This window comes from Hippopotamus amphibius, chromosome 15, assembly GCF_030028045.1.
Source record: "Hippopotamus amphibius kiboko isolate mHipAmp2 chromosome 15, mHipAmp2.hap2, whole genome shotgun sequence".
Taxonomy (NCBI): domain Eukaryota; kingdom Metazoa; phylum Chordata; class Mammalia; order Artiodactyla; family Hippopotamidae; genus Hippopotamus; species Hippopotamus amphibius.
This window is the reverse complement of record NC_080200.1, coordinates 58855827-58882997: the sequence shown is the minus strand read 5'-3', so window position 1 is coordinate 58882997 and position 27171 is coordinate 58855827. Positions and strand designations below refer to the sequence as shown.

Sequence of the window (27171 nt, the reverse complement as noted above, 5' to 3'; positions counted from 1 at the left end):
CAAGAATTGGCAATGTCATGGTACCTGAGTAAAATGTTTTAATTGTATATTCCAAAAGCATGATAATGAATTGAATGAAAGAAAAACCTAGATGTGTACTAGAAAGCTAAAAATCAACAGGTGACTAGAACCTCAGAAAGATAAAGTAATATTAAAACCAGAACAATGGTGCTGAAAATGAGACTCATATTCTCATGGCTACGTCATTCCCCTACATAAAATCAATTGATGATATTTGTGATTTATATGATGCAGATGCAACATATTGGGTAGATAATTGCTTAATAGTTTTTAAGACACGTGGAAATTAATAATGGAAGAAACATGGGAATTAAAAGCAGACTCAATCCTATTACCACTTTCATCATATTATTTTTGTCAATGAAAGAATCACAACATGATGCAGAAAGGGTGAGGGCCATACTTCACACACCTGCTTCTCTGTAAGAATGACTCTCCCCAGTAACTGATCTTCTAGACCTTTCATGGTGACAGTGAAGTCTATGATGGAGGTCCGAGCGCTTATTTCAGGGGTATAGGCGGGATTGGGCAGCTTGGTGGTAATGTAGAGTCTGAAGCCATCCATCACATCTACCTCCTTGTCACCGACCTTCACCTTTTTTTCACAAAAAAGAACATTAAAAAGTAATAAAACAGAGATACACCTTACTGTGTGCTTTTTTTCTCTTACTGTGTGCTTTTTGTATAGGATCCAGTATTGCTTTAAACAACTATGTACCTGGAGATCATTTGTATACTAAAAAAGAAATGGTCCTTAGGCACTCACGGGGCTTTAGACCACTAGACTGAAAGGAAAGAAGGATGGAAGTATGAGGGGAAGGAATGAAGGAAGGAAGGGAGGAAGGATGGGAGGGAGGAAGGGAAGGAAGGAAGTTAATTCAATATATACCATATAATAAATATAGAACTTATCACCAAAATTGTTGTGATCGTACTACAGAAGTGAGAGGGATTCCCTACCCAAAACTTGGTTCAGAAGTCGACTGATGATGTCACTCATGTACCAAAAAGGTATGAAAAGGTTTATTATTCACATAAGACTTTCTGGAGATATTAGGGTAGACTCCCAAACAGGTCCAAAAAAAAACTCACTTGAGAGAGTAGGGAGGGGCAGCTGTTTCAGGGTTTTATGGTGGTTAGGGGATAGGGCTGGGATGAGGTTTTCCAGACATGGTCGTGAGCAGGGAGTTGCACAATTTGAACTTCCCACCAGTGCCAGAGGAAGCAGACCAGGTTTTCTTATCAGCTTGCCCAGATTTGAGATGGAAGCAGAGAGGGGCATGACAGGGCTTGAAAACTGTCCAAAGTCAAACATCACAGTGGAGTCAGACTTCATTAAACTAGTGCAGTAGATATTCCTAAACAGACTGCTCTTGATCCCAACTCAGTAAATGTAGAAGAGAAGAGCAAATACCTCAGATTTGAGTTGCTGCCTACTGAGAAACTGTCACCTATGTCACATTTACTTGGCCTCATGGTAACTGTTCTGCACATTGTCCGCTACAGGGGTCTAAGGTACACTGCTAACCTACCTTAAAGGTAGACCCGGTCTTAATGAAGTTTCTCTCCAAAACATTATCCAGGGCTGGATCTAGCTCCTCCCCAACATCTTCGATAAGCAAGGGCCTTCCAAGAGAAAGACTGTCCTCCAGGTGGTTTCTGAAGTACTTGTGATTTAGAGATGTGATCTAGAAATAAGATCAAACTGTTGCTCCAATCTGTTTCCATTCTTCACCTTAGCAAACCATCATTCCCTTGTTTATTTATTTTTTTAATTGAAGTATATAGTTGATTTATAATGCTGTGTTAGTTTCAGGTACACAGCAAAGTGATGCAGTTATACATTTATTTTTTTCAGATTCTTTTCTCCTATATGTTATTACAAAATACTGAGTACAGTTCCATGTGCGATACAGTAAGTCATTGTTGGTTATCAACTTTACATATAGTAGTGAGTTTATGTTAAACCTGAACTTCTAATTTATCCCTCTCCCCCACCTTTCCCCTTTGGGAACCATAAGTTTGTTTTCTATGTCTGTGGGTCTTTTTCTGTTTTGTGTATAAGTTCAATTGCATCACTTTTTTTTTTAGATTCCACATATAAGTGTTATCAGATGATATTTATTTTCCTCTGTCTGGCTTACTTCACTTTGTATGATAATCTCTACGTACAACCATGTTGCTGTAAATAGCATTATTTCATTCTTTTTTATGGTTGAGTAATATTCCATTGTATAAATATACCACATCTTCTTTATCCATTCTTCTGTCCTCTGTCAGTGGACATTTAGGTTGCTTCCATGTCTGGGCTATTGTAAATAGTACTGCAGTGAACACTGGGGTGCATGTATCTTTTTGAATTATGATTTTCTCCAGATATATGCCCAGGAGTGGAACTGCAGGATCATATGGTAGCTCTGTCTTTAGTGTTTTAAGGAAACTCCAGAGCATGTGACTGCATCATTCCCTTTTACTGGGAAGCAGGTAAAGGCTCTGGGTGGCAATGCTGTCTTTTCCTTACCACCACCACATTTGTGACAAATAACCATGGAATAGTTATGAAGTGTCTTTATAACGTGCTGCACACTTAGTGTGGTATAACTCCACCCTGCCCTGTGTATCAAGGAGGGCCCTAGGGCCTAAAAGCAGGGAGTCTGAAACCTTTGAAAGACAGTATTAGGAGAGATCAACAAGAATGCAAATAATGCAATGTTTAGAGATTGTTTCTAAATATTAATAATAAAATTATTCCTAAATATGAAATATTTCTATATTCTCAGATATTTGTTGATCTGGGGCAATAAAACTGATTAGTAGCATAAATATACTCAAACACAGATTACCTGGAGTTCATTTTGGTTTTCTTTATTTTTAATCCAGATCTTGCCTTGAGTCTGTGGATCAATTAACAAAGGATAACGAGAGGCCTTTGTGACAATAATCCCATTCTGAATGGACAGGTCGTCATTTGGCAGGCCTTGGAGGTTCCACTCACTGATGGTAGGAGCGTCAATCAACATCTCATTGAGATTTAGATTGTCTCCAAATGGGATTTCCCGGGCTTTCATTTCCTTCTGCCAGTCATTTAACAGCAGATTGCGAAATTCTTGGTTAAACGGACCAGAATAAGATAGAAAGGCTGTAGCCAACAACACATCCCCTAAAACGGAAAACAAAACATCACTGAAATACTCTGTGATCAGCCTTGTAATTCCACAGACTATTAGAAGTGAAAAATAAAGATAACCATTCTTTCAAACTAAATTTCAGAAACCAAATTGTAACCACAAGTTGCTATGTCCTGTGAATAAGCAGTAGTTTAGTTCACTGTTAAAGAGTCCACGTGATCCAGCAAGTAACAGCTGCCAGGAGTCAAGCAGTGGATTATGTTGACTCTTGCTGGATATGAGACGATGACTTCTGAGTTTAAGAGATACACCAAAACCTCAGAAGACAGAGCCTCCATTTTAAGTGACCTTGATCAATACGGCCATTCATTCATAGGGGAATTCAAAAAATGACCTGATTATAAGAGGTTTAAAGGCCATTAACACATCTAATAAGCGTTGCCTAAATGCCAGACCAATATTCATCCTTCTGAAAGAGCTGGACACACACACACGTGCACGCAGAGGAATTTGAAGTAACCAAGTGTCGATCTGTATTCTGATTAAAGCTTAAGTTTGCTCACTCCCTATCGCAGTCAGCACATAATCTCATTAATAAAGGAATTTACACACCTACAAGTCTTTTAGTTTGTGCAGCAAACTCTTTGCTTTGCTCTGTCCATCTTTCTTTTTCTCCTGCCAAGCCCCCGATCAGCGCAGAAGCGGTCTGCATCTTACGTCTGCACCTCTCTGCATCTCCAAGCAAGGTCTAAAAACAGCCAGAACCAGAAGAAAACTTTTGTTTAGATAAATATAGCCTGGAGCTCAAAAGCATAATTTTAAAACGCTATATGTTATCTGCCTTTCTGAGCTATGTGAGCCATTTATTTCAAGGGAAGCATAAGACTGCATTTCTGTGTGTCTGCCTCAGCCCAGCCTGTGTCTTAAGCCGCATCTACAGAACGTGAATGGATTCCTCAGGAGGGGCCCTGGGCCAATGGGCAGACCCTTCCAGACATTAATAAAATGAGAAATAATGGACATGTGCATCCCTTATGATTTTCCTATCAAAAAATTAGAAGTAAAATATAAGCATACACACAAGTATCAAATAGCATTACATATCAAATAGAATTACATATCCCTACTTAAAAATGAGGACTATGCCTCATGTTGAAGTTCTAGCATCATTACTGCTTTGTCTAACTCCACAGCTCCTTTTACTTTAGGCAAAACTGGATTATCTTCAGGTTGTGGAGTCCTGAAGCTCATTCACAAATTCCAGCCACATGGACCCAGCAGGTCCCTCCCTGCTGCTCCTTGTGTCAGTAAAGGACCTTCAACCAGACTTTCACACACTGTTGCCACTTAGTGTTTTGTTCTTAAAAATAAATGGTGCAGTTTCTCTTTGTTGAAGAGACAGTTGCTAATTCTACTTGTAGAAATGTATACTTATAAAACCATAATGGATATGGATAAAGATTCAGCTATGTGACCAGTCAGTGGGCGCTCATGTATAATATTTACATATATTTACATAATATATGACATATATGCTAAATGGCTAACAAGAGAGGATAATTTACATAGATTATGGTATACTGTGAATAAGAATACTCTGAAGCCATTAAAATATAATCATTAAGGAAAATAACCATTGTTAAAAATTCAGTTTATAACTCAGCCATAAAAAGGAATGAAATTGAGTTATTTGTAGTGAGGTGAATGGGCCTACAGACTGTCATACAGAGCAAAGTAAGGCAGAAAGAGAAAAACAAGTACCGTATGCTAACTCATACGTATGGAATCTAAAAAAATGGTACTGATGAACCCAGGGACAGGGCAAGAATAAAGATGCAGATGTAGAGAACGGACTTGAGGACACGGGGGAGGGTGGTGAAGGGGAAGCTGGCACGAAGTGAGAGAGTAGCATTGACATATATACACTACCAAATGTAAAATAGATAGCTAGTGGGAAGCTGCTGCATAACACAGGGAGATCAACTGGATGATGGGTGATGCCTTAGAGGCCGGGATAGGGAGGGTGGGAGGGAGTTGCGGGAGAGAGGGGATATGGGGATATATGTATAAATACAGCTGATTCACTTTGTTGTACCTCAAAAACTGGCACAACAGTGTAAAGCGATTACATTCCAATAAAGAGCTTTAAAAAATTCAGTGTATAAAGCAGTGTGTGCTGAGTTATCTGTTACAGGTTTATACGGAGTTTAAATACTCGTGTGTCAGGCACGTGTGCAGGTATGAAATGATCAAGAGGAAACTATCTGTAGGCTTCGTCTCCAGCGTCACCTGTGTGTGTTTTCTATAAGGGACATAGATTCCTTTTGTGATAACACTACAGTATAGTGTTTCCCAGAAGCAAGATATTTTTCCAGTTTGTTCTAGTCTGCTCTGTTTTCCTTCCTGCTAGAGTTAATGCAAAAAACCCAAAAGCCCAGCTGAGAGGTGCACCTGCACATCTACACCATCCGTATTTGTTTGTTTCTCCCCAAGAAGAAAGATGTCATCTGGAAGTATGATATGACATCATTTATTTCTCCCTACTTTTCATGTGAAAGATATTTTTAATATTAAGTTATCCTTCCTAAGTTCCCCATCCTGACTCCTACGTGACCAAATAAAAAAAAATGGCCAATCCCTCCCCTCCTGGCTTTTGCATTTTCGGAAGCCCAGGCTCCTCTGGGGGACCAGAACACGGGGGATGGGAGAAGAGCAAACATCTGGGAGCACAGGAGACAGAAGCAGACTTCCCCCCCGAGCCTGGCTGGGCGAGTGTGCAGAATTCCCCGGCTTCCGTGGGTAGTGTTCCTGGCCCTCTCTCTCCTAGTGCCCCAGGGTGTCATTAGCTGCCCAGAGGCCCTGTGGGAGTGGGCCCTCTGCAAAGGCCCTGCCTTGTACATAGAGCAGCAGGGCACACACTCCTCCAGGGACTGTATAGACCTGGGTGGTGACGTCACCAGTCATGACCATGAACTGTAGACTCGAGACCTTTCCCCTGCCCACTGCAGTCCACAATCCCCTGGCCTCTCGTGGAGCCCCACGGAGGATAAAGGGGCAACAGGATGCCTAAATGTCAAGTTCACTCCAACATGTTGTGGGCAGGTGGGCACACAGCCAGATTTTGTTTTCTTAATGAAAGATACATTTGTTGAAATTCAAGTTTTAAAGTTAGAGCCATACCTTTAGAGGAGCCATTTTTATGTGGCCCTTATAATTGCTTACCTAGCAAATAGTAGATACTCAAAAATAAAAAAGCTTATTGAGTGAACTAATGCAAAATTGTTAAAACTGAAACATAATGAGGCTGTAGAATATTTTTAGTGTACTTAGTCGTGCTTCCAGATATGAGTGTCCAAATGGTGGAAATTAACATGCCTTCCTCATAGTTTCTAAAGTAGACTCTTTCAAATTGCAAAGTTAATTTTCTCTTTATATTATGATAAGTGAATTCCACAGGCCATCAATAACAGACCCAATTAGGTGCTATATAATTACTTCTCCAAAATTCTGAAAAGCTCTTATTTTGCTTTCAGGAGGCTTATCCTTAAGAGAAAATACCATACATCTTGCATATAGTAAAACTGAAATGTTTATCTGATTTCCTAGACTAACAGCAGGAACCTTGATCCAGCCAAGTGGAGGCTGAGAACAGCCAGAGGTGGATTCCATAAAATCATCAAGGAAATCAGAGAGAACCTAGCTCTTATTTACCAAATACAGGCTTTACCAAAGGCAGCTACAGATTCTGTGGGGCCAGATACTTAATTAATCTGGGGACCACTTTAAGAAAATCACTAAAGAATTTTTACAAATACAAAATACATGTGAACATGTAATGAGAATCGGGGCAAAAAATGACTATAAAATCCTGATGATTGAGAACCTCTCGTCTGGGATCTCTATTTTATCTGAATACTCACCCACAAATAACCTGGTTTCCCCTCCCCATAGAACTCTCTGCAGCTCCCAGTAACCCCAGCATTCATGGCGCCTGTGCACACGAGGGGCCGTGAAGCTTAAGCTGCATTAAGTTTATGTTAACTCTGCCTTGAGTACCAGAACGAAGGCGGCCCCAGTGGAGCTGGAATGAGTAAAAATCAACTAAAGAGCCTGTTGCCCAGTGGAGAGGGAATACATGAGCCTTGATTCTGAAAAGTGCTAAAGCCGCAAGACATGCATAGGTTGAGAAGACTGTGGGTGGTCACTGTCACTGGGACACAGCCCTGTGGTCAGGCACGTTGGTCCAGCAGAGAGACCGGAGGAGACGTCAGAAGATCAAGGTCTCATCCAGCCCTATGACCAACGCCTATGAACGGGAGCCATCCTCTTGTTCTCTCTGGGCCTAAGTTCCTTCCTTTAAAATGAGAATAAAATAAAAATATCTACCCTGCCTACCTTGAAAGATTGTTTCAAAGATTAAATGAGAGAAAGTGGGAAGACATGATTTGGAAAACATATCAAAAATGCTGCACAAGATGCTCTTATCGTCACCATTCACAAGGAAGCTCAGAGCACCCACGTTCCAGCAGTGGCTTCTGTTTGGGCTGATCACCAAAGGTTCCCGGTGCCCGTCAGCAACAAACCCCAGGGCTCAGTGCGGGAGTGTGTGGTGTATAGGTACGCATGTATGTATTGTACTGTGTGTCAACTAAATGAATCCCTGCTGGAAACCAAACCGTTGGAGAGAGAAAGCAGGAGAGGAATGAAGGGACGACCACCGCCGGGAAGGTGGCTGATGGTCCCATCCACCCCGCCACCGCCACAGCAGAAGACAGGGACCTGCTTTTCGGCCATGGCCTGCTCGTACTCGGCCTGCACCACATCCAGCTCGGCCTGCTTGTCGTCCAGCTCGGCCTGGGCCTTCTGCAGATCCTGCATGGCCAACACGTAGCGATTCTCCTGCACCACCAGGTTGGCCTGCACGGGACACACGGAGGGTGAAGGCATGGCAGCAAACCAATCATCCAGCAAGTCAGAGTCTGAGAACTCAGCCAAGTCACATGTTACACCTTTTCTCTGGTTCACCCCTAGACTCTTCTCAAATTGCATTGTCAGGACCAAACCCTCATGTGAACTTGACATGTGTGTAAGCAGACAATTATAAATCATTAGATAGGAGTCAGCAATTTTTTCCCATAAAAATTCCAGATAGTGAATATTTTAGGCTTTGGGGACCAAGAGAAAAAATCAAGACTATTGTTTAAGTACTTAGTTTAAAATTTCATGAGCCATACACATACAGGAGGTAGGTTAGATTTGGTCTGTGGACCACAGTCTGCCAATCTCTAAATCAAAACATTGTAATATTAAATGCATACAAGCACATTACAGAACATTTTAACATTGAATTGTAGAAAGAACCTGAATGTTTGGAACCATCTGGTTACCAGGTCTCATTCCTGCTAATGAGGATGTTCAAACAAGACAAAGGGTGAAACACGATGAACCACTGAGTGTAAAGGTCTAGGTTTTGTGGGTGGTGATGGGCTTGATGGCATTCCTGCCACCTCATACATGCCTTCCCGAAAAGAACCAATACTTGGGCTGTGACCAAACAAAAATATTTGCTTTAAGGAAGCTACTAAATTAGACTCAACAGACGTAATCAAAAGCAATACTGGAAAAAGATGAGGTGTAGAAAATAGTTCCTGCTTGCAGGAATTTAAATCCTTTCTTAAAAATTTTGAAATCAAAATTCTCCCTTTAAGTCTTACTAAAGTAAGCCATGAATGGCAAACTATTGCAGCCCCAAAGATTTTAAACATTTTCTAGGACTCTACTCAAAAAATAATAATTTTTTAAAATGAAGCTCTCAAAGCTACTAAACAAAGGGAATAAAATCTTTCAAATCTAACTGCTCACCTTAGGAACTGTAGGATTCTATTAAGATTACTTAAATTATGTCAGTCTTAGTTTCTCCATTAAAATATTGAAAAACTACCTCCTAGGATTTGTGAGTGTGCGCAGGTTTGTGTGTGTGTGTGTGTGTGTGCGCATGTGTGTATTAAATACAATAACACGTAAAAATCCAAGTCTGGGGCCTGGCATATAACAAGAGTTTGATAAATAATAGATACTGTTATTATCCATGTTCATTATTTAAGGCTCTACTGTTGTTATGTTTTGTTTACGTGAACTATTACTTACTGGTATTCACAGTTTCCAAGGAGAAACCTCATTAGGATGAAATTGAATAGAATCTAAATTACTACTCTTGCAATTAATATTTGTTTAAGTTTATTCAGTACTAGAAGTCACTTGGCCTGTCTATAGGAATTGTAAGATGAAAGAAGAGTCCCTCACTGTCTTCTTAACTAATTAGTGGTGAAGAGGTTCCCAGTGGAGTTGAAAGAGTGTCCTTAATCTCTCTTTACTTGGGAAGAAGGAGTTCGCAAGTGAAGCCCCTCTGGAAATAAGTGAAGTTAGAGGACTTGGTCTCTACTTCTTAATATATTGAGCAGAGTTACCCAACAACAACCTGCACTTTCTTTGTCTTCTACTTCTCTCTAAGTAGTGAACACGTAGGATCTATGCAACTACGTTTATGTTTCTCACAATGGCAATTAGGAGGGAGCTGACAAACGGAAGACTCCCAGATGCTGGGTGCTCCTAAAAACATAAGGGGCACTCCCAGAACAGGCTCCTCAGAAGAGAAGCATAGGTTTCAGGTGCAAGTAAAAGGTTCCCCCTCCTGATGGTGTTCCCTTCACTTCCTACATAAGATCTGTGTTGTCCTAGGACTGGGTGGAGCCCGAATTATACAGAATTAGGGGAGGAGATGTCATTGTTTTTATGTAAGCCTGTTCAGAACATCCATTCTTTTGTACTGGTTTCAGCTCATTTTATTTCAAGTAACTACAACAAAATAAAAACTCCCCACTGTGAATTCAACTGTAATTTCCTTGAAGGTGCTCGTGTATGCTTACCCACTGGAAAAATCTGCAAAGGATGCCCTGTACTTTTCACTGGATATGATAGTTATCATTCAGTCAGTATCAGAATGTCCAATTGTGAGCTATGTTGGAGTCTTCAGTGGTCCGCAAATCCACAGTGTCGGACAGCATGACATCAACTATTTGCTCTAAAAATCTCTGATTCAAATGCATCCCTTCTCTTTTAAGTTGCCCTAGGACACCAAGGGCCTCCACAACTGACTAAATTGCCCTGATACGGTAACAATGAGAAAATAAAATGGGACTTCCAACTCTATCCCTATCTTCTTTTAATTGTTGATTATTTTTAGCATGATTTTTGAGTTCCTTGTGTAGTTTATAAGTGTACGTGGATTTTCGCTGATGGTTGAGAGAGATCAGACTTACACAAAAGCAAAATAATCAACCAAGCCATAAGGTGTGAATTTTAATGCATCAGTATTTCATTTTCAAAACAGGTACTTGCCTCTTCATCTGCTAAAGACTGAGTTGTCACTGAATGGTGGGGGGATGTGGACAAATGAAGCTGAGAAATGCAATTACTCAAAGGGAACACTGGCATATTGTCAAATCACATTACATAAAGGATGATACTCAGTTCCGTTCCTGGGAGACAAAGGAGGGAGAGGGAATACTATGTCATCCCTGCAGCTAAGACCAGCCACCTGTGACGGTGTCCACCCTGCCTCATTCATAGGAGTCCCTGGCAAAAGGTCCTAGACATTATTGGCGGATCCTATGCTATAGTTTTCTGTGCTTCTTTTTTTCAAGTTGACATCATCGGGAAAAAAATGTCCAGCAGCCCACAATGGACTTAGTATCCTTGTAGAGAGTCCATGCTTAAGGCTTATACAATACCAATTGGAGTAGCATTACAGAGAAGAAAGAAGCATCCTGTGCTTGGCCTATCACTAGCTCTCCCCGTGGACTTGGTACAGTAACACCTGAGGCCCCTGGGCTGCATGAAAGACAAGCCCAGTTGACCCAGAGAACCCCTACAGGCACACGTCCTCCAATTGCACCGAGGAGGCTTACCTTCAGGGGCAACACCTCTCTGTTTATAGAAAAGAAGGAAGCCATGGCCTTGGTCCAGGAACAAAGCCCAGCTACGTTCCCACATACGCGTTTAGCCGTTTCGATGTTGTAGTCTGCCATTTCAAAGTAGGGATTCAAAAATTCTATCACTTCTTCATTGATTGTGTCTTTGGGGAATTGCTATGGAAGAATGGAGTAAAATAAAGTCAAAAATACCTCTTTCCATGAAGTCATAATCACATTAGGCTGACAATGCCACTGAAGCTATTAAAATTGTTAAATCCAAGAAAGAATGAATGATATATTTTGTCAATATTTCAGGATATTAGGCAAAAGTCATATTTAGGCATATAAAAGTCATATTTAGGCATAAGTATTTAGGCATATAAAATGATACAGGTATTTAGCATTATATATAAAGCAAATATGTAAAGCATACATATTTAGACACAAATATTTAGCATTTAGCAGCAACCAAACGCTTAATACATTCAGAGAGAAGTTCTATTAAACTCACCTGAAATGTAAAGAAAATAAGTTGGACATTAGGCCTTCAGGGTAATGAATTAATTTTTAATCATAGAACTATCAAGATTATGAGAGAACTGTTCTCTTCCAGAGGGATAAAATTTTAGAATAGCAGCAGAAATGGGTTGAGTTAAACACAGCCATTATTAAAAATTCAATTATGTAAACTTACAATTAAATAAATGTTATTTTAAACAAAAATAGTGACTAGTCAAAAGTCATCACCTTCTAATTATTTTACAACATTTTACTATCTATGTTTTCGAGGTCATTTGTATTTACTGTACCTATATGGTAGGAACCGCTGACAACAGCATGCTACCATGCACGTTTTCTCAACTCTACATTCAGCAACATTATTTTGGTAGCTTGAAATCAGCCATTGTGGGGATAGTTACACTATGAAAATTGGCAAACACTGCAAATCAGAGCTTTTTCTTTTTTCTCACCAGAGAATCACTAACATTTGTCACACACTATTGTATATTCATGTACTGGAAAGCTATGCAGCAATGAAAAAAGAATGAAATACTGTCCTGTACAACAATAAGAAAGAATCTCACAGAGGTATTGAATGAAAGGGCTCAAAAAAGAAAAAGAGTTCATATGATATAATTTCATATACATAAATTTCAAAGTAAGCAAAACTGGGACTTCCCTGGTGGTGCCATGGTTAAGAATCTGCATGCCAATGCATGAGACATGGGTTCAAATCCCTGGTCCAGGAAGATCCCACATGCCACAGAGCAACCAAGCCCATGCACCACAACTACTGAGCCTGCACTCTAGAGCCTGCAAACCACAACAAAGAGTACCCCCCACTCGCCACAACTAGAGAAAGCCCACGTGCAGCAACAAAGACCCAAGGCAATCAATCAATAAATTAATTAATTAAATAAACTATTAAAAAATTATTTAAAAAAACAAAGTAGGCAAAATTAATTATCAGGATAAAAGTCAGAAAAATGTTTATCTTAGGGGAGATTACTGCGTTGGGACACAAAAGAGATTGCTGGGATCTGGAAATACCAAATCTTGATTTCAGTGTTCATTAATAGGCATATACATACGTAAATATTCATTAAGCTATATACTTTTTAAATTAAATTTTTATTTTATATTGGGGTATAGTTGATTTACAATATACACTAAATTTGTGCATTTTTTCATATGTAAATGCTATCTCATAATGAAATTATAAGATGCAAATCAGTACTCAAAAAATTACTATTGAGACTTGTGAAACATAAATATATGTATGTATTCATATGCGTATAATATACACACATATGTTTGGGTTCCTTAAAATGATTTTTTAACTTTTACTGAAATATGTCACTGATAATGCTTTAATATGCCTAAAATCTGTCAGGAAAAGCTCTAATGCTTACAGTGTCTCATATTTGAAAGAGAAAATTCTACTCTGAAAAAAATACTTAAATACAAGTTCAAAATATGTATATAGGATGTTATTCAGGCTTAAAAAAGAAGGAAATTCTACCATTTGTGACAACATGGATGGACCTGGAGGACATTATGCCAAGTGAAATAAGCCTGACAGAGAAAGACAAATACTTCACAATCTCACTTAGTGAAATTTGAAACAGTCAAACTCATAGAAGCAGAGAGAACAGTGGTAGCCAAGGGCTGGGGGAGGAAAAAAGGGGCAGATGTTGGTCAAGGGTCAAGGGTCAAAGTGTCAGTTTTGCACGAGGAGAAGGTCCTGGGGACCTAATGGACAGCAACATGAATACCGTTAACAATACTGTGTTGTATACTTGAAATTTGCTAGGAGGGTAGATCTTAAATGTTCTCATCACAAAAAAAGAAAAAAAGGTAAGTATGTGAGGTGATGGATATTTAATTGGCTATTTATTGGATGTAATGGATTCATTGTGGCAAAATCATTTCACGACGTCTTAACATATATCAAAACATCGTCATACACCTTAATTATATAAAATTATTTATCAATTATACCCCGATAAAGATGAAAAAATTTAATAAGTTAAAAAAATGTACATATAGTAAATTCTTTTTAGAAACATCTTCTATTAAAGGACCCAGATACTCCAATGAAGTGCGAGTCCCCTCTTAGTAAATCATTATTGAACTACCAACCTGTAAATTCTGTAGAAAGTTTCCTGCAGTCATCAACTTTAAAGATTCCTGCCAGGAAGGAATTGTGCAGCTTTTCTCCAGGTCCATTTTCACGGCACTGACCTTCCTCTGAAACAGCAGCAGCACACAGTCCATGATCCTCATGATGAGATGAGGGGGGCGGCCCAGCGTGCGGACAGTAGCGATATCAGAAGGCTTGATGGTCTGGGAAGGAGAGGCGGTCATCACCCAAACTCAGATAAGAAAAGTGAAAACAAACCTTTACTCTCTAAAGGCGACTACTTCAGCGGAAGAATACAAGCATTTTTAAGTTTGATGCCGTCATGGGGGCTAGGTGCATATTTAATCCCCAGGAAAAACACACGTCCCCCAAGGTCCACATTTTTACAACTCAAAGTGACTGCCAGAGGGAAGACAGTGAGAGACGTGTTGGCGTGCAGATAAGGAGCTGTGACTTCTCTAAAACTGTAACAACTATAATCTGAAAGGAAAAGAATCATCAGCACTTAAGTAGATTCCAGGGATTCTAAACCAGGAAACCTCCAGTATTTGCAGTGCTTTTTTTACTCATTAATTATGTAGGTCAAGAATCTGCTTCTCTCTCTTAAGGCTTGTCACAGTGGACTGACACTAGCGGGTAGCCTCAGGGCTGCCAGATTGAATAATTAGAGGTTTCTTAGCTGGGAACTGACCTTTAAATGATGGAACTTGAGCAACACGAATTTCACTAAGCTCTGTTTCATTTCTAGTACAGAGATTCTTATATAGTAAATTACTTAAAGTCACATAAACTCATTGTGGTTGATAATAACTGTTCTATCAAACTCTTTATGGAATAAGCATTGGAAAAAATATTAAAGATAGGCATCTAATACTGTTCTATTTCTAGGACATAGTGTACATTCATTCCTTCTAGGTCTTGAAAACCTTCCATCTGATGTGCATTTGCATCCCTCCTGGCAAAGGAAGGTACCCAATGACCTTCACATCAAAGCTAATGATCTTTTCTCTGAGAAATGGAGAAGAAGGAGAAGGAGGAGGAGACGGAGACGGAGATGGAGACGAAGACGAAGACGAAGACAAAGATGAAGAAGAAGAAGAAGGAGAAAACCACTGAACCTGGACTGAACTTGGTAATTAGAAATGGAACTATCGATGATTGGTGATGACCTAGAGGGGTGAGACAGGGAGTGTGGGAAGGAGGCTCAAGAGGGAGGGGATATGGGGATAAATGTATAAATACAGCTGATTCACTTTGTTGTACAGCAGAAACTAACACAACATTGTAAAGCAATTATACTCCAATAAAGATTGAAAGGAAAAAAAAAAGAAATGGAACTATCTACTTTGAAAAGGTTTGTTTCAATACACCAGTATTTGTGAGTTGCAGACAGCTGGAAGTGAAGGAGAATTTGCAGTAAAGGACTATAAATGGCAGACAGACCTTAATCTGAGATGTGTGGCTATAAAAGAAAGGAAAGAAATAGGAAGAAACTATGGGAGTTAATGGATATGTCTATGGCCTTGAAGGTTGTGATGGTTTCATAGGTGTACACGCATTCCCAAACTCACGGAGCTATACGCATTAAACATGTACAGTTTTTTATACGTCAATCATACCTTCATAAACTGGGTTTTTAAGAGTGGGGCTGGAGAGAGGAGGTACCCACCAATCTGAGAGATTAAAGACTCTGCAGGACTTCAAGGATTAAGGAGGACAGTTTAGCCAGCGCAAGGAGGAATGGAGAAACAACAAGAAAAGAATATATCACGTGTAAGAGTAGGGTGAAAATTTGCAGAGAGAAAAAAAGAAGGCAATATCTTCATTGTCTCAAAAGAGTAGAAATTCTCTTATACAATATGTTATATGTTGACTCAGAAAGCTTAAAGACATAACTTGGATCAAAAGATTTAGAAGTGTTCCAGGCAGTGTTCTGAGAAGGTGGTAAAAATTAATAATCACATTATCAAGTAATGATGCATGTAATTGAGGTTATATAGCTTGAATTAGCAGTGGACAAATCCACAGTGTTCCATTTCTCCAGCCACTTTCTAAGTCAGGAATCAATAACATAAGGCAGCATATAAGTAAGACTAAAGTAAAAACAATCTTCACTTGAATCAAAAAAAATCTCAAATTGGATCTTTAAAATTTGACTGCCCTTGAAGGTGAGGCCTATTTCACCAAACTCAAAATATTTTCTCAGAACCCAACCCCTTTTCTAATTTCACCATTTCTGTCTTGCCACATAATCGCACTGAGTAGCTGTGTTGGAACCCTGATCAAACTCTGACATTAATGTGCTACATTAGATCAGTAGTTCTTTATTTGGATAAATGATATATACACTTAGAGAATGTTGTATCTTACCAACGTATTCTAACATCCTCAATGAACAGGTGAAAAAATATTTTAGAAATTTTATGTGACTTTTCCAATGTCACATAGCTTATTGGTGACAGAGCTGAAGTGAGAATCCAGGACTTCAGACCACCATTATATAACACTGCCCATCATTCATGAATGAGGAAGATGAGATGTGAAGTGCCTTGTGCAATATCTAAAAAGAAGCAAATAACATCTCCAAGTAGAAATATTACTTGAAAACATTCCAATGGAGAGAGCTTTTGTCTGAGGTGGTAGAACATTCCCTTGTTGTTATTCATCTTTTCTGCCTTAATCCTCCTCCGGGGCCTTAAAAGGTGGCATCTGTTACATCACAAAAATATACCTTCAAGGCTGCTTCTGCTTCTTCTAATGCTGGCTTCGCCGCTTCCAGTTTTTCCTCAGCAATGGCTTTATCTTTAGAGATGCTGTCGACAATGGCCTGGGCTTTGTCCTTCACCTTCTGTACCTCAGCCTTGACCTTTTCGGCAGCCTGGGCTTTCATTGTCACTTCTTTTAAGACCTAATTCAATATGAAACAAAAAAATACATCAAAAATCACCAAAGACCCAGCTGGAAATGCACATTTTTGCCTTGATTTGTTGATTTTGTCCGCTTACACAATTTTTCATACATAGAATTTAGAATTAGAATTAGAATTATTAGAATTAGAATTCCATTCTAATGGAAATAAATAATTTGCACTTCCATGGTTATAACTTAGTAACCAAGCATACACCATTAACATTTATGAACTGGGAATCCAAAACGAAAATGGTCCACGTGTCAATGTCCACCCACCGTGTCAGCTTTATCATTGGCCACTTGGAGCTCCTTTTCTTTCACTTCCAGTTCTTTGCTCAGGGCTGCGACAGACTCCGAAGCTTCTTTTAGCTTTTCCAATCCAGTATTCATTCTGAGATTAAAATCCAAATAGGAATGTTAAAATGTGTGGTTCTTGGCCACATTTTCTAAGTCCTGATCTACTGATGTAGATACTAATGATCATATTTGAAAAATAATGTATACACAATAGCAAACCCGAGAGGGTTTGACAAACAGAGTAAATGTCCAGGCTTGATTCCAGACTAAGACACTTGTATGTTCTTCATAGATGTGTGTGAAAAGAGTAAATCTGCTAAGAACACTGCGTGACATGAGGAACAACAGTGTCTGGAATCTGTCTCACGCAGAAAACATGCTTAATGAACTTCAGCTGAAAGAAAACAGACTTTCAATGCTTGATGCCTTATCAAGGAAGAAGGGAAATAAATAACTTCTGTTCTTCTAACGGGACTAACAAAGTTAAAAGAAGAAAGATTTGGGATCAAGAAAAGAAACAAATTTAAAGGCATCAGAACAGCCTCGTGAAGGGCCCAGCTGCCTGCTTGGCTCTGAAATAAGGTGATCTTAAAGACAGGAGTCCTTGGAGTCATTTAGTCCAATCACACACCCAGGGGTCCCTTATGTAGCAACCTTGGCTCATTCTTGGCTGTATTCAGGCAGAAGATGTAAGTGTTCCGAAAAGAGCAGGGCAGAGCAGGGAAACTGGGAACAAACTTCAGTGCAGTAGGGTATTGACTATGCAGAGAAGCATCAAACGGACTCTTGCATCCCAGACACTCAGGATGCACGGGAAGAGAGATGAGTGGAGAAGGAAGGGGATGTCTGTATTCTCAGCTTCCTTCCAGGTCCACGGTTTCTATCCTTGTCATTCAATACTGTAGAAAGTGGTAGGCCACATGAAAACCTGGCAACATTTAATTCTATTGGGCAAGAATTAAGCCACTAGCAGCCATGGGATAATCCTTTTTTACAAACTTGAGAGGAAGATTTCGCAAGCTCAGCACTATTGGTATTTGGGGCTGGATAATTCTTTGTGATGGAGGATCGTCCTGTGCTCTGTTAGAACAAGTAGCAGCATCCCTGACCCCTAACTCTTTTGATGCCAGTAGCACCTCTCCACCACCACCATCCCAGCTGTAACAAACAAAAATGTCTCCAGTCACTGCAAAACGTCCACTAGGAGCAAATCTGCCCCTAGGTGAGAGCTACTGCTTTGAAATAACTTTGTACTTGATTTTCTCACTTACCTGTTGGCCAGAGTTTGCACTTCCACATGCTTTTCTCCATATATGAACTTATAGCCCTGAATAAAGGAGAGGTACGATTTGGGCGTCACATGGGTAGAACGTCGGAACCTCTGGAAATAATCAACACACTTCTCAGCTACCCCATCTTGGAAGGAGCCCATGCACTGGACCACTTCCTTCTTGGTTTCCAAACTGCAGTCAATATCATAGGAAGAGAGGAAGTGTTCAGACACTAGAAAGAATAAAGACAACAGCATGTGAAATATGAAAGCGGATTACCATTTTAAAGTTACCTGGCTCGAGTCACTGAGGTAGAAAACAAACATGGTTACCAGCGGAAAAAGGGGGAGGAGGGATAAATTGGGAGACTGGGATTGACATATACACACTACTATATACAGAATAGATAATTAATAAGAACCTACTGAATAGCACAGGGAAGAGTATTAAATACCCTGTAATGACCTACATGGGAACAGAATCTAAAAAAAGTGGATATATGTGTATGTATAACTGACTCACTTTGCTGTACAGCAGAAACACAACATTGTAAATCAACTACACTGCAGTAAAAAACAAAAAACTTTTTTTTTTAAAGATGGGACTTCCCTAGCTGTCCAGTGGTGAAGACTTCGTGCTTCCAATGAGGAGGGCGCGGGTTTGATCCCTGGTTGGGGAACTAAGATCCCACATGCTATGCGATGTGGCCAAAAAGTTAAAAAACAAACAAACAAAAAAAAACCTTAACTGGCTATTTTTAAAACTTAAGACAATTCTTAGGAATGCATGCCATTTTTATAGCCCCAGAGAGGCAGACATATGTCAGCATTTTTGGCCCCAGGCCTATGACATCAACAATTTTATTTTCCCTTTCATGTACAAAACTATAAGAGACTTTCAGCCTATCATAATTCTTTGTTTTCTGGAACATGTACTAAGAAGTCTCTTCTACACAGATGCAGGTTCTGGTCAGCAGCCAGCCTGTTTTCATGGTTTATAAGGACAAAAGTGGCACAAATAACTCCGAAATCAGTGCCCACCTGGTACTCATATTTAACCACCCCATTTTTTTTTTTTTGACTCAGAACCTGCCATAACCTTAATTCCCCCAGGCTCTGACTGCATTTGGCATGTGGAATGTTCATCACTAAATTTTTATGCCTTGACCATCTTATGCTTAAATGTGGCAGCTGGCCATCTGTAGTCAATTCTAATTTACAGTATCCTTTAAAAATACATGAGTAAAAAATCTTCTGTTGTAGACCTTTACCTTCCCAACAGTGCCAAACACGGGACCACTTCTAAGACAGCATTTCTTAGTATAAGAATAGGCCATAAAGTCAGAACTCATCCATCATCACATACACATAGAGTGTGTGCTGAACACCCACCCCTATGAAACCTGGTCTCAATCCCAGGGAATTTACAAGTGCTATACATAAAACAGTTAAAAATTATCACAACCGTCTTTATTCATCTTTGAAAAAAAATGGCCTGTGGATTTCCTTTAAAAGTGTTAAAAGTATTGAATAACGTACATAAGACTTGCAAATACAAGTATGGCCAACAAGAAGGGAGGGAAGGGACTTCCCTGGTGGTCCAGTGGTTAAGACTCCGTGCTTCCACTGCAGGCAGCATGAGTTCAATCCCTGGTTAGGGAAATAAGATCCCACATGCCATGTGGTGTGGTCCCCCGCTCCAAAATAAAAGTATACAAAAGAAGGGACGGAAAGAGAAGGAATCAAGTGAAAAAACCTATCAGGCGATAGTTAGCAGAGAAATAAAAAAGGGTATCTTCTTACTGTAAGTAATTGATCACTAAATTAAGTTCTTAATGCTGTAATTGTGGAGAAGTATTTACATCTATGTAAACAACAGAGACAATTTATCAGCCTGGTTACAAATACAGCTTACTATACACACTGAAAGACAATAGACTAAGACATTCAGAAGTCATATTTTTTCATATAAGTTAAGCAACCACTATAAAGAACAATTCAGATTCTAGGAAGTTTGAGTCTGGTCATTGGAAACACACAAACAATTCTTCCCTATGACAAATTGTTTGTAGGTGTTAACCACAATGGCTACAATATTCACTACGTGCCAGGCATGATGCGAAGCACTTTACTTGGCCTTATGGGATATTCTCAAGGACATCCCCACTTTCTGAAAACTTTCTTGTATTTACCACAAAATAATTTTTTACCCTTCTCACATGAATAGAAAGTATCAATAATGGTGACTTTTTTCTTTATTTAGCAAGTTGTCTTTGTTTCTCTCCAAAAAGTCAAAGAAAAAAAAATAGAATGGAATCTAAGTATATTTTTCCATAGACCCACAATTTCTGATGCAGGAAAGGTTAAAAAAAAGGACCACTTCCTCTTGGGGTGCCCCAAGCCTGTTGAGACTCAGACAAAAGGCCATGGAAAACCCTTCTGTCATCTTCAATATCCAATCACTAAGGCAACAATGCCAGTTTTGGGGCCCATCTTTAGGCTGATGCCTGAGGCTGGTGTAGGTTTATATCCCAGTATTGTGTGTTCACTTCACTTGATGTAGAATAAGGTGATGGATGGGCATATCTATACCTAAGGAGATAGAAGGGCATGCACTGGGCGTACCCTCAGTCCCTGAATTTTGATGCCCTCAAATTTCCACTTCATTTGGATTCAAAGAACTGAAGCAATAGAGTGAGGAGGGCACATTAGTTGCCTATCCTGTAGCCATCCCCTCTCTTTGTTACTAAGAAAATCCTTATTTTCTCAGAGTAACAATCTGCCCAACTAAAAGCCTTTGGTTCCCCAAACTCTCTTGTACTTAGGGGTGACCCACTTCTGGCCAAAGACGTGCAGACAAAAGTCCCTGGGGAAGAATCCTGTCCTAACAAAGCGAAGCTTCATGAGACACCAACAGACACAATGCCTTCAGATGCAGCAGCCCTCTTGTTCCTGTGAGAACAAGAGCCACACCCTAAGGATGACAGCAAGATAGGAGTAAGGTCCCCACTGGCATTGTTCTAAGCTGCACATCCCTGCACTTTCCTGGTAGCAGGAAAAAGAAAACAAAAATCTACTTGTTTATGCCACTGCTACTCCGGTTTTCTCTTATAGCCAAACACATTCTTAATTGCTACATTCAGAGGAAGCATACCTAATCCTGGCAGATCCTGAATCACAAAACGTTCTCAATCAATCCTTACACTATCCCTCACTGACGGATATCGTTATGTGTATTTTATAGATAAGGAAAATGAAGCTTAGAGAAGTTTGCTTGCAGGTAAGAAAATTGGAATTCAAAGCCAAAGATGATGAATTCCAATGCCTACAGCATCTTGATTTAGAAATTCAAATAGAACAAAACTATATAGAGTCTTTAGACTGTTAAACAAACATTTTTTAAATTGAAGCCCAAAGTTCAAAAATATCTTCTAATGTGCTTCATAAACAAAATATGCTAATTTTTCTGGGAAACGGTGGGAATGACTGTGGTTGGTATTACTTTCTGAGTGGTTACGGTGTGCAGTTGCCTCATTTCTCCTTATGCTACATCATTAGTTGTGAGCAGTTGCAGAAGCAGTGCTGACTAATTCATAAGGCCAAAATCTTGTATAAGATAAATCAAGTAATAATTTTCAAAGAGGGCCAGGTTATTTACATAACTAAAATGGCCTTCTTTGAAAAGAAATATATGCCATATATATGCTAATGATTTTGTTGAAACTTTAGTTACAAATAAGGATGGCCTATTTTAATAACAATGTGCTGATTTAAAACAGAATCTAGTAGAACTTTAATAATTATCTTTTCCTTGGAGAAATCTAAATGAACCTAACTGATTTAGTAGTGACTTTGGGATCACAGAGTTTCATTAAGAAATACAATATCACCAGAATAAAGATAATACGGATTCTTAGAAACAATTCAAACAATGCCATATAAAGCTAAAAACAAAGATTTGCCAAAATGGAGACTACTAAATGGTTGGAAGGACAAGAATTTGACAACATAAAATAAAGCATACATTTCTTTAAATGTTTCATCTAGAGATGCAGTCCATTTAAATTCATACATATAAAATCTCACTTTTTTTCAGAAGCAATATGATTACTACAAAATCTAGCATTTATGGTATGTGTGGGATAAAGAGGAGGACACTTGGCTTTTACTGAGTATCTCTGGATTAGAAAAATACTCTAAACAATAAGAATAAACTATCCAAAATTAAGAAAATAGTATCATTTACATTAGCATCAAAAACGTAAAATAGGGCTTCCTAGGTGGCACAGTGGTTAAGAATCCGCCTGCCAATGCAGGGGACACAGTTTCAATCCCTGCTCCAGGAAGATCCCACATGCCGCAGAGCAACTAAGCCCGTGAGCCACAACTATTGAGCCTGCACTTTAGAGCCCGTGAGCCACAACTATTGAGCCCATGTGCTGCAACTACTGAAGCCCACACACCTAGAGCCCGTGCTCCACAACAAGAGAAGCCACGGCAATGAGGAGTCCACGCACCACAATGAAGAGTAGCCCCCACTCACCGCAACTAAAAAGAAAGCCCGTGCACAGCATAGAAGACCCAAAACAACCAATAAAATAAATAAATAAATTTACAAAAAAAAAACATAAAATAGAATACTTAGAAATAAACTCAACCAATGGTGTGAAAGACTTGTACTAAAAACTATAAAACACTAATTAAAAAGTTAGAGTAGATATAAATATATAGAAAGATATCATATGTTCATGGGTTGGAAGAATTAATATTGTTAAAATGTCTACACTACCCAAAGTAATTTAAAGATTCAGTGTAATCCCTATCAAAATTCCAAAGGCATTTTATACAGAAATAGAAAAAATAATGCTAAAATTCATATGGAACCATAGAAGACTCCCAATTTTGAGCAAGGACAAATCAGAATCACTTCCTGATTTCAAAATGTATAACAAACCTACAAAAATTAAAGCAGCATGGTACTGGCATAAACATAGACATGCAGACCAATGGAACAGAAAAGAGAGCCCAGAAATAAACCCACATGCATACAGTCATATGATCTTTAACAAGGGTGCCAAGAATACACAATGGTGAAAAGATAGGCTCTTCAATAAATGATGAAAATTGGATAACCACAGGCAAAAGAATGAAACTGGACCCTTATCTTACATAATACACAAAAATCAAATCACTCAAAATGGATTAAACGCTTAAACATAAGACCTGAACCATAAAAGTCCTGGAAGAAAACGTAGAGGAAAGGCTTCTTGACATTGGTCTTGATAATGATTTTTTGGATATGACACCAAAAGCACAAGCAAAAGAAGCAAAAATATAAGAATGGGATTACAAATTAAAAAGCTTATGTAAAGTAAAGGAAACAATCAATAAATGAACAGAAAACTTACGCAATGGGAGATTATATTTGCAAACCTAATAAAGGGTTACATACACACACACACACACACACACACACACACACAGAGTATGAGTCAAAAATTATCCGCACTCCGGTTATATTAAAATTTCTGTTGGCCTCACTGTGTTATCACTGCTTTCCATTCAAGGCTACTGTCTCCCCAGTCACTGTTATGCAAGTATGAACATGTTACAATGGTTCATTTGTAACTGTGGTGCAAGCAAAAATGGATGCCCCACTTGTGATCTGCATGAAAGAAGAGCAGCATCCAGCAATTCATTTTTTGTGATCTGAGGGTGTACCTGGTGCCGTCATTTAACAAAGACTTTGTGCACAGTATGGAGAAAGTGTTTTGTCACAAAGAAGTGTATATGAATGGATAGAGAAGTTCAAGGAAAGCCGCGCAAGGGTTAGCCATCAAGAAGGAGCCGGACACCTGTCCAGGTCCACAGCTGATGACAACATTTAGCAAACAAATGAAATGATTCTGTCAAATAGATGAGTGACAGTTTTATGGGATTCTCCAGGGCCAGTACTGGAACATTATCAGGAGAAAAGTTCAACAATCAACAGTGCTCATTACAGTGAGATGCTTATTGAAGAGCTGAAGCCTAAACTTTGGATTAAATGCAGAGGACTGTTATCCAAGGGCACCGTGACCTTGCATGACAATGCACGTCTGCACACTTCTGCCCACACTGTCAACACTCTACAAAAACTTCCTTTTGAGGTATAAAAGCATCCTCCCGACAGTCCTGATCTTGCTCTATCAGACTTTCACCTTTTTGGTCCCCTGAAAGCAGCCCTACAAGGACAAAGATTCACTTCTGATGAAGAAATGAAGACAGTGGTGCATTCGTGGCTCGCAGCTCAGCCTAAAATATTTTTTAATGAGGGAATACGAAAGCTTGTTGACAGGTGGATAAAGTGTATTGAAAAGCAATGAGATTATGTCAAAAAATGATGTATTTGTCTTTTCTAAAATCATCAAGGAAAAGCAAATCAAAATCACAATGAGAAACTCCTAAAGAAAAACATAGTACAGAGGATACTCTTTACCAAAAATCACAGCAATATCTTTTTGGATGTGTCTCCTAGAGTAATGGAAATAAAAAATAAACTAAAAAAAATGGGACCTAATTAAACTTAACAGCTTCTGCACAGCAAAGGAAACCATGAATAAAATGAAAAGACAACCTACAGAATGGGAGAAAATATTTGCAAATGACACAACCAACAAGGGATTAATCTCCAAAATAAAGAAAGAGCTCATACAGCTCAACATCAAAAAAAAAAAAAAAAAAAAAAACCAACCCAATCGAAAAATGGCCAGAAGATCTAAATAGACATTTCTCCAAAGAAGACATACAGTTGGCCAAAAGGCATGAAAAGATGCTCAACATTGCTAATTATTAGAGAAATGCAAATCGAAACTGCAATAAGGTATTACCTCACACCAGTCGGAATGGCCATGATCAAAATGTCTACAAATAATAAATGCTGGAGAGGGTGTGGAGAAAAGGAAACCCTTCTGCACTGTTGGTGGGAATGTAAATTGGTACAGCCACTATGGAGAACAGTATGGAGGTTCCTTAAAAAACTAAAAATAGAGCTACCATATGATCCTGCAATTCTACTCCTGGACATATATCCAGAGAAAACCATAATTTGAAAAGATACATACACCCCAATGTTCATTGCAGCACTATTTACAATAACCAAGACATGGAAACAACCTAAATGTCCATCGACAGGTAAATGGATAAAGAAGATGTGGTATATATACACAACAGAATACTACTCAGCCATAAAAAAGAATGAAATAATGCCATTTGCAGCAACATGAATGGACCTAAGTATTATCATACTAAGTAAGTCAGAGAGAAAGACAAATATATGATCACTTATAAGTGGAATCTAAAAAAATGATACAAATGAACTTATTTACAAAACAGAAACAGACTCATAGATAAAGAAAACAAACTTATGGTTACCAAAGGGGAAAGGTGGGAGGGAGGGAAAAATTAGGAATTCAGGAGTAACATATACATACTACTGTATATAAAATAGATAAACAACAAGGACCTACTGTATGGCACAGGGAACTCCACTCAATATTTTGTAATAAACTATATGGGGAAAAAATCTGAAAAGGAATAAATACATATGTGTATATATACAACTGAATCACTTTGTTGTACACCTGAAACTAACACAACATTGTAAACCAACTGTACTTCAATAAAAAATAAAAATAGGACTTCCCTGGTGGCGCCGTGCTCAAGAATCTGCCTGTCATTGCAGGGGACATGGGTTTGATCCCTGGTCCGGGAAGATCCCACATGCTGCAGAGCAACGAAGCCCATGCACCACAACTACTGAGCCTGCACTCTAGAGCCCTCAAGCCACAACTACTGAAGCCTGTGTGCTCTAAGGCCTGCGTGCTGCAACTGCTGAAGCACACATGCCTAGAGCCCATGCTCTGCAACAAGAGAAGCCACCACAATGAGAAGACCATGCATCACAACAAAGAGCAGCCCCCACTAGTCCCAACTAGAGAAAGTGTACATGCAGCCATGAAGACCCAACGCAGCCAAAAATAAAAAGTAAAAAATAAAATAAAGACTAAAAATAAAAAATAATTAAAAAATAAAACCACAATGAGATATTACCTCATACCTTGTTAGAAGTCTATTACCAGAAAAAAAGAAAAAATAACAAGTGTTGGCCAGGATGTAGAGAAATGAGAACTGGAATGTAAATTGGTACAGCCACTATGTAAAACAGTAAAAGGTTTCTCAAAAAATTACAAATAAAACTACCATATGATCCAGTAATCCCGCTTCTGGGTACATATCCAAAGAAATTGAAACCAAGATCCTAAAGAGGTATCTGCAATTCCACGTTCATTGCAGCTTTATTCACAATAGCCAAGACATGGAAATAGCTCAGGTGTCCATCCATGGATGAATGGATAAAGAAAATGTGGTATTTACACACAATGGAATATTATTCAGCCTTAAAAAAAAAAAAAAAAAGGAAATTCTGCCATCTGCAACAACATGGATGAACCTGGAAGGCATTATACTAAGTGATAGAAGCCAGAGAACAGGAGCAAGTACTACATGATGCCACTCACATGAGGAATCTAAAATAGTCAAATCATAGAAGCAAAGAGTAGACGGGTGGTTGCCAGGGGCTAGGAGGAGGTGGAAATGAGGAGGTATTCGTCAAAAGACACAAAGTTTCAGTTATACAAAATGAGTAAGTCCTACAGATCTTTGTATGCCATAGTGCCTATAGTTAACCATACTGCATTGTATAGTTAAAATTTTGCTGAGAGGGTAGATCTTATGTTGAGTGTTCTTATCACAAAATAACCACTATCATCTTCATCATTCACGCGAGGAGGAATCTTTTGGAGGAAATGATGGATATGTTTACGGCATAGATTATGGTTTCACAGGTGTACACTTATGTCCAAACTTGTCAAGTTGTATGCATTAAAT

At 39.0% G+C, this 27171-nt stretch overlaps 1 protein-coding gene across 1 annotated transcript in view; it reads right to left on the bottom strand.

Annotated features, from left to right (window-relative positions):
- Nucleotides 1-27171, bottom strand: part of DNAH5 (dynein axonemal heavy chain 5) — a 202324-nt gene that overhangs the window by 39525 nt on the left and 135628 nt on the right. Inside the window, exons 55-64 of the mRNA XM_057708854.1 lie at nucleotides 18245-18476; nucleotides 16953-17067; nucleotides 16498-16674; nucleotides 13766-13969; nucleotides 11117-11296; nucleotides 7929-8066; nucleotides 3762-3897; nucleotides 2865-3181; nucleotides 1554-1709; nucleotides 434-616 (exon numbers count right to left, since the gene is read on the bottom strand). Coding sequence (XP_057564837.1) covers nucleotides 434-616; nucleotides 1554-1709; nucleotides 2865-3181; nucleotides 3762-3897; nucleotides 7929-8066; nucleotides 11117-11296; nucleotides 13766-13969; nucleotides 16498-16674; nucleotides 16953-17067; nucleotides 18245-18476 — 1838 coding nt within the window. The remainder of the gene's footprint in view (nucleotides 1-433; nucleotides 617-1553; nucleotides 1710-2864; nucleotides 3182-3761; nucleotides 3898-7928; nucleotides 8067-11116; nucleotides 11297-13765; nucleotides 13970-16497; nucleotides 16675-16952; nucleotides 17068-18244; nucleotides 18477-27171) is intronic.